The sequence below is a fragment of the Myotis lucifugus genome, unplaced genomic scaffold, assembly GCF_000147115.1.
Source record: "Myotis lucifugus unplaced genomic scaffold, Myoluc2.0 scaffold_279, whole genome shotgun sequence".
NCBI lineage: Eukaryota > Metazoa > Chordata > Mammalia > Chiroptera > Vespertilionidae > Myotis > Myotis lucifugus.
Window position 1 is genome coordinate 744,442 of NW_005871327.1, and position 13,590 is coordinate 758,031.

The 13,590-nt window shown below is 52.5% G+C and overlaps 1 protein-coding gene across 1 annotated transcript; it reads left to right on the plus strand.

The window, feature by feature from the left end:
• Positions 1–409: 409 nt before the first annotated feature.
• LOC102423013 (lymphotactin) lies at positions 410–3,991 on the plus strand. Its single transcript, XM_006099603.3, has 3 exons — positions 410–484; positions 2,715–2,829; positions 3,643–3,991. Exons 1-3 carry the CDS (start codon positions 424–426, stop codon positions 3,803–3,805), a joined length of 339 nt encoding a protein of 112 aa, XP_006099665.1. The 5' UTR covers positions 410–423; the 3' UTR covers positions 3,806–3,991.
• The last annotated feature ends 9,599 nt before the right edge of the window (positions 3,992–13,590 follow it).

The following is a 13,590-nucleotide window of genomic DNA, read 5'->3' on the forward strand; positions in this document are numbered from 1 at the left end:
CCGGTGGATGGCGGAAGCCCATGTCACAGCGTGTCCCGCGAGGCAGGTGGGAAAGCCGGACCACAGCGACCACCTTTCCTTTACGCTGTCCGCACGCTGGGGACAGTGACACGCCGGGCAGGCCGCGCTGAGCAGCGGAAGATCTGAGTCGAGGCTGGTGGCAGGAGGTGCGGCAGCCGCCTTTGTTTTAAGCGCGCATTTGCTTTCATTGACACGTTAACCACAGGTGAAAAGGAAAGGCCACAGGGTGGGGGTGTGAGCAGGGGAACTTTCAGAGAAGCCTCAGCACAGCCAATACTTTCCACGATTGCACACCCACCTGGAAGCCCCTCCCTCCACAGGAAGCGCTGACCATCGGGGATAAAAGAGACCCGTGAGCAGCCCAGGCTCATCCTCCGGTTCTGCTCGCTCAGCGCACTCAGCATGAAGCCTCTGCTCCTCGCCCTGCTCGGGGTCTGCTGCCTCGTGGCCCGAGATGTGGAAGGTGAGTCCAGGGCTGTCCGCAGAGCAGGGGCAGGTGCGGGCGGGGCCCAGGTTTTAGTTTGGACTCGGTGTGGCCTGGAGTGCCCCGCTACCCCGGAGCAAAGTGGGAATGAGAATTGTGAGTGGAGGAGGCCTCGTGGATTCCAAAGACAGAGCCTGGGGAGACTCTGGGCCAAGCTCCTCGTGGGGGATTTGGGGTAAATCTCTCCATCTCTCTGGGCCCACACGCCGTCATCTGTAGGTTGACGACAGTAACAGATCTCACCTGGGATCGCAATGAACTAAATCTTAGGGCCGCTTCCTGGATTTCCTCTTGGGTGGATGTAGTGGTGGGACGGTGGTGACGACGGTACATGCCTTTGTAGCTTTGCCCAGGTGATACCGGGCTAGATAAATTCTCAAAAGTTTTGAGAGTTCAGTCACAATGTGGGGATGAGCTAGCGGGTGTGTGTTCTGAAACCAGGCAGTGTTTTCTGCTTAAAAACTAGACTGGAAGCTTACACCTTCCTACGAGAAATCAGTGTTGCCTTCGAGAAGGTGGGAGAATTTAGGATGACTGATGTTGTTCCCACTTATGATAAATTCTTGAGCTTATGAGAGGTCGTCTGATAAGTGGTAGCAAATAGATCAATGCCTTCTACACAATCAAACAACCCGCAAGAGACAGCGGATGAGGCTCAGAGATGCTGAGCCTGGCCTGGGTGTCCTGCCCATATTTCCTTAAGGGTTATTTTTTCCAGCTGCTTGGAGTTTAGTTTTCCTGTGGCTCTGGAGCAAGAGAGACTACCCCTTGGGTGTAACTCTCCTCTCGACCTCCTCGTCTGTAGACTTACTACTTAGACTAGAATATCGGAGCCCGATCGTGGATCCCCAAGGGTGTCCATGGACAGAGGTGGCAACGTCTGAACCTCCCTGAAATTGTAAGCAGAATAAAAACGATTGAGGAGATTAAGGCCTGGCCGGTGTGGCTCAGTGGTTGAGCTTCGACCTATGAACCAGGAGGTCGAGGTTCGATGACCGGTCCGGGCACATGCCCAGGTTGCAGGCTCATCTCCACTGGTGGGTGTGCAGGAGGCAGTCAATCGATGATTCTCTCTCATCATTGATGTTTCTATCTCTCTCTCCCTCTCCCTTCCTCTCTGAAATATATATATATATGCTGGCATTTTGCTACACAGTGGCTGTGCCATTTGTGGGGACCCAGGTGTGGGTGGGGAAGACGCTGTGAGAGTGGAGGGGACTGCAGACACTGGCCAGATTCCCGTTTCCTCCTTGCGCCCTGGGCTGAGCTGCTGCTGCACAACCAGGGGAGGCAGCCTGCGTCCTGACGCAGCTCTGCCGAAGGTGCCGGCTCGCCCGACCCCACAGACACGCAGGCACGGCCGGGAGGGAGGAGGAGCTTTGGGGACTTAGAAGCCATTGGACTCACTGGGCCTGGGGGGCCCATGTTGGATATTTCCCAAGGAAATGTTGTTCCTTAAGTTGTGAGAGAAACAGGGAGCAAACGCAGACTCCCCTCCACTGGTTCCGAGACCGGATAGGACATGATGGAGAGGAGAGATGAAGAGGGCAAGGTCAGCAAACACCTTTTGTTTAGTTCATATTAAAAGGAAAGGTTTGGCTGGCCCCAGCTGGTTTGGCTCAGTGGATAAAGCGTTGGCCTGGGGACTGAAGGCTCCCAGGTTTGATTCCGGTCAAGGGCACATGTCTGGGTTGTGGTCTCGATCCTCAGCAGGGAACATGCAGGAGGCAGTCAATCAGTGATCCTCTCTCATCATTGATGTTTCTCTCTCTTTCCCTCTCCCTTCCTCTCTGAAATCAACACAAATATATTTAAAAATAAAAGCCTCTGCTGCTACTTAAGGTGCTTTGTAGCTGAATAGCTCTCTGGGCCACACACACCAGGCTCTTCAGCTGAGGAGAAAACCAGCACCTAGAAACCGAGATGGGAGTTCCCCAAACCTGAGTGTTATTAACCCTCCCGGGCCCCTCCCCTCTGCCAGGTGAGGTGGTTCTTAAACTGAAACGTTCAGCTCCCCGTGGGCCATGTCTGCTGAGGAAGATACTTGATGAACCACTTCCTTTCCGTGGCTCACATCTCGCCATTGAAACGAGAACAAAACCAAGCTGTCGCCGCTATTCAATGGCGCCTCCTCCACCATCTCCTCACACACCTCTCTCCGTTGTGTTCTTGGTGGAAGTTACAGTGTGTCTTTGTCTTTCTTCACCAGGTGTGGGGAGTGAGATCCTGGATCAGCGAATCTGTGTGAGTATGACGACCCGGCGGCTGCCCGTGAGCAGAATCAAGACCTACACCATCAAGGAGGGGCCCATGAAGGCAGTCATGTGAGTGCCTCCCCGAGCTGGGCGGGACGGGCCAGGCCGTGGAAATCCGCCTCAGGGAAGCAGGTCCCCGTGGGCGGAGCCCTCCCCTGAGCCAGCAGCCCCTGGTCTCCCATGTTCACCTTGCCCTTCGCAGCCCACAGCGTGATTGTCACCAAAAGGTGGCAACCAGGTGACGATTAGCCTCCTCCTTTCTGAGTTAGTGTCAGCAGGAGACTGAGCACACCTGGAGGAAGACTGTGCTCAGTCCTGAGGGTCAAGTTTAGGGAGTTTGACCGCATAGCTGCCCTCAGCTGAAACCCTCCGGGCCCCTCCCCTTCGTGTGGAGTGTGGGAACGTGGGTGCCGTGTTGACCAGTTGCCATACCTCCAGACAATGAGTCAAAAACTGGCCTAGATTGTCCCAGGATCTCGTTTTCAGAATAGCAGCTCTTCCCAGCACATAGTAACTACAACTTTGCTCACAGAAATTAAGATAAGGAAAGCACCTTTTGTGCAGAAAACGGGATGAGTGCATTTAGATTTGAAAAGGAAGGTGCTGGTGTGTGGTCATTGGACCAGATGACCTCACAGGCCCAGTGTAGCTACAACATTTGGTGCCTCTGCTGAGAAAGGAGCCTGGGGTTGGGTGTCACCTGGAGACACGTCTCCTTTGTGTTAAAACAGGTTGTAGAAGAAAGCTTTGCACTAACGGCTCGGGTCCGAAAGCCTGTTCCGTCCAGGAATGTCTGCAGAGCTCTTACACTTGGTCTGATCTGCACTCCTGGCCCAGACTTGGGACGTGGCTCACTTTGTCTGCCTTTTCCTTACATCGCAGATTCATTACCAAACGTGGCCTCAAACTCTGTGCCGACCCTCAAATCGACTGGGTGAAGAAGGCGGTGGAAACCATGGACAAGTCCAAGAGAATCAACATGAACCAGACCAAGCCCACGGGAGCCCAGCAGCCCACCAGCACAGGCGTGCCCCAGGCGAGGTAGTGGCCTCGTCCCGTCCGAGCCAGCGGCTGATGTCTCCTTGCAAGCCCTCTCCTTACAAGGACTGATTAAATTATATGCACCTTTTCTGAAAGTACAGCCTGCATCTAGTTGTTTTCTTGTGTTCTTACTTTTCGTGTTTTCCTATTCATTCAGCTGCTTTAATGAATAAATATTTATTACTAGGAACCGTCCCAAACTCATTCATTGCGTATGGGGGCGGGTAACAGGTCACTCCTGATCTATTTCGGTCCCACGGGATCTCCCTTTGATGGTATCATGATGGGAGATTTGGGCGGTGTTTATCGGAGACGGGTTGCTGGGAAACCTCTGGGTGGCTCGGGCTGCCTGTCGCTGTGTCCAATAACGAAGGCGGGGTCGAATCCCATAAGGCGTTGATTGAGAAGGTCAGCCAACAAGAAGACAGGGCGCTTACAAGCATCAAATCCTGTCCTACAGCAGGTGCAGGGGGCAGACTATAAAGGGGAAGGGGCTAGGGCAGGCATAGGCAAACTGCGGCTCGAGAGCCACATGCAGCTCTTTGGCCCCTTTAGTGTGGCTCTTCCACAAAATACCATGTACGAGTGCGCATGTACAGTGCGATTGAAACTTCGTGGCCCATGCGCAGAAGTCGGTATTTTGTGGAAGAGCCACACTCAAGGGGCCAAAGAGCCGCGTGTGGCTCTCGAGCCGCAGTTTGCCGACCACTGGGCTAGGGTGAGGCTGGGAACAGACGTCAGCCATTGGTCCTTAGTCATCACGCGATGAGTTGGTGTTGAGGAGATGATGTTGATGGGATGGTGTTTTGACTCCTGGTGTGTCGGCCTGACCATGCTTGTCGGTTCTGCTTGCTAGACTCACAGCTGTGTCATCTCCTTAATCGCTTGGCACAGGCCTTGAAGAGGAAACTTAAGAAAGACTTAACCCCCTGTTCACATGAGTACCTGTGTTCTGAGATTGAGAAAAATGTGATCACTTTTCAGGTTACTTCAGATGCTCCATCTGTCGATTCTAAGCCCCCTGTCAGAGGGGAGCCGCATTCCTCCTTCTAGGCTCCAGCTTGAAACGGTTCCCTCCCCAGGGGTCACCTGACCCTGTGACAGTGGCAACAATTCAAGATCCTTTCCAACCCGTCTTTCTCGTGGAGTTCTCTCCACGGAGCCAGGGGAAACCCCGCGGCACTGGTTCCCATGGAGGGTCCCTCCCTGGGCGGCGTCCCCCGTCCCTCCTCAGGTGTTTCCCTTCTCGCTGTTCCCTTTGCTCTCCCCGGGAAGGAAACATAAAGACGGCTCGCCAGTGCCTTTCTCTGTCAGGGTAGCAGAGGCTGGACTCTGGGCGGGAAGATACGGGATTCAAGTAGCCATCAGTGCTCTTACCAGTGGGCGATGCGCTGGCGGCCTCTGTGCTTCCTGCAGTCGCCACAGCTCTGCCGTCACCACGGCTCTGCCGTCACCCATGGCTCTGCCGTCACCCATGGCTCTGCCATCACCCAGGGCTCTGCCGTCACCACGGCTCTGCCGTCACCACGGCTCTGCCGTCACCCACGGCTCTGCCGTCACCCAGGGCTCTGCCGTCACCCACGGCTCTGCCGTCACCCAGGGGCTCTGCCGTCACCCACGGCTCTGCCGTCACCCAGGGCTCTGCCGTCACCCACGGCTCTGCCGTCACCAGGGCTCTGCCGTCACCAGGGCTCTGCCGTCACCCACTTCTCTGCCGTCACCCAGGTCATGTTGTTCTGCTCTGAACACCCCGGCTCTGCCACCTGCACCCTTTCTCGATGTGATCACCATTCGCAGTGAGGTTTTCATCGGACGTCCATCTGGCCACTGACCCAGACCCGCTCTGGGTCGTTACTAAGTTGCTGGTTGGCTCATGCTCATGGCCCTGCTGTCCGGGCGGCTGGCGGTGTGCGTGCTGCTGCCCGTCACCCCACGGTGAGAACCACAGGCCTGGGGGGCCTGAAGGGAAGAAGTGCCAACTGTGGTTTAGCCCTCGGCAATTTCGGGGTCCGCTGGAGGGTCGCAGAGGGCAGCTCACTTTCGTGACCCGACCAGCGGGCCGGAGCGGAGGCCACGGAGGAGCTGCCTCCTGGCAGAAGGTGGGTCTCCCCCTTCTCGTTGTCTTTGCCCACCACCACCGTCAAAGCTGGTCTCACACACCAAGAACGAAACAGGCGCCTCGGAGGGCGGGCAGCAACGTCACAGGAGGCGAGAACGGCTTCCTGACTGGACTCTGCATTGTGTGTCCCATGTGTCCCCGACCCCAGAGATGTCATGAGGTGGCAATGAGCCGACGTGGAAGGATACGGCTGTGCACGTCCGGTTAACCTATCACGTCCTCTGGATGGTGTACGGGACGCCGAGGGGTTTCAACCAAGTAGTGGCTTGGGACGAATTGACTGGAGGTTCTGAATTCGTTCAGGTAGGACCTGAGTCTACTCACTGTACCCCTGTGGGTTAGTGGATTACAATTCCATTCAAAGAAATAATTTAAGAAACAGATATCTCTCTCTCTATCTCTACCTTGTCTGTCTCTGTCTCTGTCTCTATCTCTATCTCTACCTCTATCTCTACCTATCATCTATCTCTATCTATCTACCATCTACCATCAATCTGTCATCTATCTATCTATCTATCTATCTATCTATCTATCATCTATCTCTATCAATTATCTAATTTTTTTTAAATGGCTGTGACCCTTTCGTCCACCTGTGACATCTTGTACTCACCTTAACCCTGAAATTAAACAGTTTGTACTGAAATTGCTCCTTTGCCCATCTGTGCTCGCACTGCCCCCTGCAGTCAGGCTAGAAGCTGCCTGTGCGTGTTACTTCGACTTTTTCACTAAATGCACTGGGTAACCTGGTTAACAAGGTGCACACTTCAGGTGCGCATTCCTATCCTACGGCGCCTGCGCGCTGTGTGCGCTCACCCCCCGAGTCTAGTCCCCTTTCATCCCGGGTGTTTGACCCCTTCCCCCTGTCACTCTTCTCTCACCCTCTTCCACTCTGGTAATCGCCGTTCTGTTTTCTGTATCTATGAGTTTTTTGTTTTGTTAGTTTGTTGCTTTTGAAAAAAATTCTCACCAGGGGATATTTTTCCCATTGATTTTTAGGGAGAATGGAAGGCAGGGCGAGAGACAGAGAGAAACATCGATGTGAGAGAGACGCATCGCACAGCTGCACCCGCACCTGCAGGAAATGGGGTCTTCACAGTCTCGGACATCCACACAGATCCCTGGGGCTGCTCAGTGAGGGAGGGGGGGATTACCTGGGGCCTCAGGTCTTCTGGGTGGCATGTCCCCCGCACAGACAGGCGGAGCATTTGTGAGGGGCTCAGACCCAGGACCCAGCGGAGCCCAGGAACCTGCAGCACGAACCCGCTTCTCTGTCCTCATGGCGTCTCCGGGGGCCGCGCAGTTTGGGAAGAAGATTCATGTCCTTCCTCAGGACGGCCTCCGGAGAGAGCTGAGCTGTGGGGCTCTGAGGCATGTCCGTATCATAATGGGGTGAGAAAAGCGGGGTGTGCATAGCCACGCCCATCGCTTTCCACCCGGACCCCTGCTTCCCACTGCAAACAGAATGGGCAACGCGGCTGTTCGTGCTGCCACCATCGCTTCAATCCCGTTTGTCCTGTTTTCTCCCTTGGCTGGCATTCTCTAATGATGACTATTGTTTGTTTGTTTGTTTTGGCCAATCCTCACCCGAGGATACTGTCCCATTGAGTTTTAGAGAGAGTGGGGGGGAGGGAGAGAGAGAAACATCGATGTGAGAGAGACATATCAATTGGTTGCCTTTCGCACACACCCTGGGGTACCAGGAATAGAACCTGCAACCCAGGTGCACGCCCTAGACCAGGAATCGAACCTGAACCCTTCAGTGAGCGGACCGACACTAACCGTTTGGCACACAGGCCAGGGCCTTCCTTACATTTTTAAATGTTGTGGCATGTTTGAAGGAAGTTGTCTTGGGTCCCAAGGATCAGAATTCTTTAAATATTTTGACTGACAACAAGCAGAGGAATCTAGTGGTTACATTGGCTGCACCTCATTGAGACCAACAATCCTTTGATATTTGTTAAACGATTTTTTGTACATTTGGATGAAAACTTATATTCACATAATTGAATGTGACTGTACCCAAAAGGTTACATTCCATGTGATAGACTCATAAGATCTAGTAAAGAGTGCATTGGAGATCCAGAGTGAGTTGCTTAGTGCAGTTGAAGTTATTTCTGAATCTTGATCATATTGGTGTGTTCAGTTCATGAAAATTCTCTACTCTGTTGTGTTTTTTTATATGTGTATTATATTTCAGTAGAAAATTAAAAGAGATCATTGCTTCATTCATTCTTTTTTATATTTAAGGCTGGATTTAAAATATATATATTTTTTATTGATTTCAGAAAGGAAGGGAGAGGGAGAGAGAGATAGAAACATCAATGATGAGAGAATCATTGATCAGCTGCCTCCTGCACGCCCCTACTGGGGATTGAGCCCACAACAGGGGCATGTGCCCTTGACTGGAATCGAACCCAGGACCTTTCAGTCCGCAGGTCGAAGCTCTATCCACTGAGCCAAACCAGCCAGGGCAAGGCTGGATTTTATTAAGACACAAGAGGGTTAAATTTGACAAAATTTAGAGGTAGCAGATTGTTTTAAAGGTGGAAGATTTAGGGTGGCTAGAAATGGAAGAAGATAATTTTTCACAGCAACCTTGAAAAATTAATTTCATGGGATTGATATACTATTAATCACAATTACCTGTGTGATCCCAATAATGAATAGCTTCATAGCTAAAGAGGAAAGATGAAAGGCTTGGAAGTTTTTTTCCTGTTAACCAATGAAGTGTTTCTCCATCGATCTTGTCAAAGGCAAGATCAACAAGCGGAGGCCAGTTGCATGAAAGTGAAAAGATCCCAGTGCCCCCGGGTGGACACTTGGCACATTGTGTTGAGGCCTTGAAAATAAGAAACGAAACCAAATACCTCTCTCAGCAAATGTCCTTCCTGGAACCTTTTTATTTGCATGAATTCACTGAAGCTTCGAACGGAAGGCAGGCGAGTGGGGCAGGAAGGCGGGAACTGGAGTCATGTTTGCCAGTGAAGACAGAGGGGAGAGCTCCTCCAGGGAGAGCTCAGCCAGAGCCCCCACTCAAGTATTGGCATCGAGTATTGATTTTGTAATGAGAATAGACGTAAATAAGGGTTTTTCTACAAAACACACCCACAGCCCTTTGTTGACTGTTTATCCCCTAGAAGGCAGAGCGGTGGTGCACCGGGCCCTGGAGATAATCTAAGTCCTTCCTACTTGATCGGCATCTGCTCCTCAGGCCAGGCCCTTCGCTTTCTCAGGAATTGGAGGGGTGGGTGTTGCTCACCTATCAGCAATGCAGACTCTTGCATTGACGTTCTCTGTTGACACACTGGTCAACACTGTGTGTTTGAATCTCTGGTGACTCGCATGTGGCCCACGACAGAGGCAAACCATCCTCAGTTAGCACAGCTAAATCGAGGGCTTGTCAGCAGATGGGCCAGTCCACAAGGGTCATGTGAAGACACATGGCGCCTAACTCCAGCGACTACCAGCTAAACGTGGTGTGTGGCTTTTATGCACAAATGTACAGGTGTTTTCTCATCCTCTAGAAAAGATGCATGAGCGATTGCAGGGCTGGTGCTCAGTCCCCTGTTGGCAGTGGCCCACGGGATGCACAGCAGGTCCTGGAGGGGGATCCTGGAGATGCTGTAGGAATGTTCTGCCTGGGACTTAGAGCTGTTTTGTCATGAGAGCTGCAGCTTAGGTCAGGAGGGCTCCTCTTTCTGCTGCCCCCCCCCCCCCGCCCCTGTGAGGAGGCACAGCAGTGGGCGGGGCACCGGACCAGCTTCCTGCCTCTGGGCCATGGATACGTCAAAGTAGACTTCAGGTTTCTGTCGGGTCCCCACCTGCAGTGAAGATGCTTTGGCTGCAGGAGACTGACGCTCCCCTCCACGGTGACCATGGCGATGGCTCTCAGCCTGGGCCTCCTGGCTACAGCCTCTCCTCCACCTCGGACTCGGGAGGGAGGATGGGGATGTTGTTGCTTGTCCCTCTGAGCAGTGGGTGTGATTCTTGGAGAAGCGCCGTCTGCAATCTGCACCGTCTCCACGTTCAGAACTTACAAAGGGAGAGACACACGGTGGGGGCTGGGGATGGTCTCCTAATGGGCCTTAGGAGGAGCGGTGGGCCATGCGCTCATCACCCACGGCAGCACCTTTCCCTCGGGCCTTTCTGCCTCCCTGGCCCTGATTCATACGCTCAGAGCATCCCGGTTTCATCACCGTATCCATAGGACACCTGCCTTTGGGGAATGTTTCTAAGATAGAGAGGAAGAGATAGAAGAAAGGAAATTGTACAAACAGTCTCTTGACATTGAGATGAGCTGAGATTAAATAAGTGTTTTATTCTTCCCTTGATTATGTTGTGTGTACACCTTTTGAGCAAAAACACAATTTAAAAAGGTACAGCTCTCCTCAGATTACACTAATAAATCAGCCGGCTTGCTATGAAGATGTGATATATTATGTTCTAGAGGAAGAAAAAGTCTATGATGAATTGGGGTCATCCATCTTACATATCCCTGTCCTTCTAATCTTGATGTTAAATTGGATCTATGTAAGTGCTGGGAATTTTTAATTTTTCTGAAATGTGTTTAGTTCAGCTTGTAGAGTAAGGGGGTTGCATTCTTTAAAGCTGGAGCAACTGTAGGTGCCAAGATGTTGCAGCTACACCTTCTTTTTATGCTACACCAATCTTGCTGACATGCAGAAAATCAAGGAATTTAAAGCAGTTATGAAGAGCCCAGCTGGAGTGGTTGAGCGTTGACCCATGAACCAGGAGGTCATGGTTTGATTTCTGATCAGGGCACATGCCTGGCTTGTGGGCTGGATCCCCAGTAGGGGATGTGCAGGAGGCAGCTGATCAATGATTCTCTCTCATCATTGATGTTTCTATCTCCCTCTCCCTTCCTCCCTGAAATCAACAAAAATATATTAAAAAAATAAAGTGTTGATGAACACCATTAACTCTGATGTAAGAAGAGCAAAATAAAGAAAACTTAGGTCAGTGGGATTCGAACACACACACACATTCATAGGTGCTCACACATTCACAAGCACAGATCTTCAAGAATACTCACAAAGCAACTAAAAGCATCATTTTCCTCCAGGGTTACCCATTTTGGCAGTATTAATACTCTCTCTCTCCTTCTCCCTTCCTATCTCTCTAAAATCAATAGAAACATATTTAAATAAATAAATTGGACTATATATAATTTTGTGCCATACTTTAAAAATAGTAAATGTCATGACCAGGCATTTCTTTAACATCTTATTATTGGTTAATTTGGTTGAAGAAATAAACAAGATGAAATAAAGTGAGATGATGGTTCAACTCATACAAAGCATCCACTGGCTAGTCACGTTTTGTGGGAAGCAACCCTGGAAGCCTCCTGAGACTGACTGACTCCACAACCCTGGCCCCAGCCCCACCCACAGCCCCGCCCACAGCCATGTCCCCAGCCCCTGCCCCAGCCCCGCCCACAGCCCCTGCTCCAAGAAAGAAAACAAAAGGGGTGCAGGCTGGCCTTTCCCATTTCTGTCCTGCCTCCATGTCACAGGAGCCCTTGCCTCCTGTCCAGTGAGTAAGTGGCCAGTCTCTGTGATTGGTGGGTTCCATTATGACCCCGAGATGTTGGGAGAAACAAATCATAGAGGCCACTCGATAATTCCAACGTTAGTGAGAATTTTATCTCCAGCCAGGGGGTGTCTGCAGAATGATTCATGGGCGGCCTGAATGAGGGGGGCCGACTCCAATTGCAGGAGGACAGAGAGAGGGCTTATGAGGCGCAGGGCACCTGTCCTCCAGGTTGCTGTTCACAGCGTGTGCTTGAGAGCCGTGGGCTCTGCTGTGTCACTCACCCACCTTCCACGGGCAGAATCCCTTCGTGTAGGAAACTAGCTACCAGTTAGATTCTGGCAAGGCAGGCAGACGCAAAATCTACTGCAGTAGAGATTATATTAATGCAAACTGCTCTTAAAAACAAAGAAAATATATTTATTTCTGCAAATATAGGATCAGGTGCCCAATGCTAACAGGCCATATAGAGCAAGGCAGCGTGTGGTGGTTTCTGGAACGCATGTGGTCCCACCACCTCTTTTCATTTGGTCTGCGTGGCACCTCCTGTTCTAAGCTTACGCTGGGAACAGAAATGTCCCACTAAGCTCCGCAGGGGTCATTGTCCGCTGGGGCAGAGGAGCCGAGCAGATGTGGAGTCAGCCGTCAGACCCAGCTGGCTGCTCTGCTGAGCTGCACAGTCCGATTCTGCGGCTCCAACTGGGTTGGCAAGGTTGCATCAGGTGTACCTGGCGACAGGCAAGGTTGCATCAGGTGTACATGGGCGACAGGCAGGGTTGCATCAGGTGTACGTGGGTGACAGGGAAGCATCTGGGCCAGTGCTATGGTGACTGCAGGCCTCACCTCGCAAGGCCACCTCTGTGGGTCACGTGCCCAACAGGACCGATGGTCGCCCGGAGACAAGTGCCACCCCTGCCCCTTCCCGAGTCTACAGCAAGTGCGGAGTTTGCTATTTTGAGGTTGTCCCAGCGACCCAGCAATGGGACTGCCTCTCACTGCCCACACGTGGGTGTGAGGTAGGCCTGGCTGTTTTCTAATCTTGGCTCCGCGTTCACTTCAAGCCCCGTCACTAGGACCAGGCAGCATGTTCTCCATTTGGAGGCTCCTCTAAGCCCCCCCGAAGTCCGTGGTTCATGCAGACATCACTGTCCCAGTCAGCGTTGGGACACCCTGGGTCACGTCATGTGACTCTCTCCCTGCCTTCCGAGCTATGGGGTTATGCTGCTGCCTCGGTGCCCCACTGGGGTCCCAGAGCTTCCACCAGGCCCACAGCTCCACCTGCCTGGTGTGGTCCTGCCCAGGCCAGCCATCCTCCTGCTCATCTGGGTCCTCAAGGCCTTGGTGCCGCCTCCCGCCGGCAGGAGACGTCTCCTGTGACTGCAAGGCCATTTCACCCCTCCCTGTAGGAGCCCGTGGCACCCCTCTGGCACTGGACATGCGGGGACCGGCTTGTTAGCTTTTCCCGAGTGTTTGCAACACCTTTCAGGCGTGTTTCCACCACCTTCACCTTCAGACCGTGTTAGTAGGGCTTCCTCGGAGGAACTCGTGCTGCTTCTTGCAGCTGAGAGTGCACACGCTCACGGGGAAAGCAGAGAGGAGGCCCGGGGACCGGAGAAGAGGCAGGTCCAGGCTGTAAGCTGTCAGGACTGAGCACCAGCAAACACGCTGTGTGCGCATTATCTTAGCGATTTTATCTCCCAGCGCCGGGGACTGACGGACGGCTGCGCCTGCTCCAAGCTGACGCTCTCCCGGGTGCAGTGAAGAAATGAAAATTCCCGCCCAAACAATCTTCTCAAGATGTTGCCTGGGAACTAGCAGACGTGACTGACAGGTAAGCCCGCACATCATCTCTCTTAGCAACAACAGCAAGTTCAGGCCAGTTCAGTTCAGTCGGGTTTGTCTCATTTCCACAAGTGGCTGCTGCATCCGCTCAGGTGATAGAAGGGAAAACAAGGCGTGGCCCTAGGGTTACAGGTGAGGGCACTGCGTGGCATTTCTTAGCAGGTGGGCATGTTTATAGAAAGATGTGGGACAGATGTGCAAGTCGCCACTGGTTTCCTCATTTTCCAAGGAGGTGCTCACTCCCAGGAGCAAGGAGGGCGCTCAGGTGTGGCGGGCTC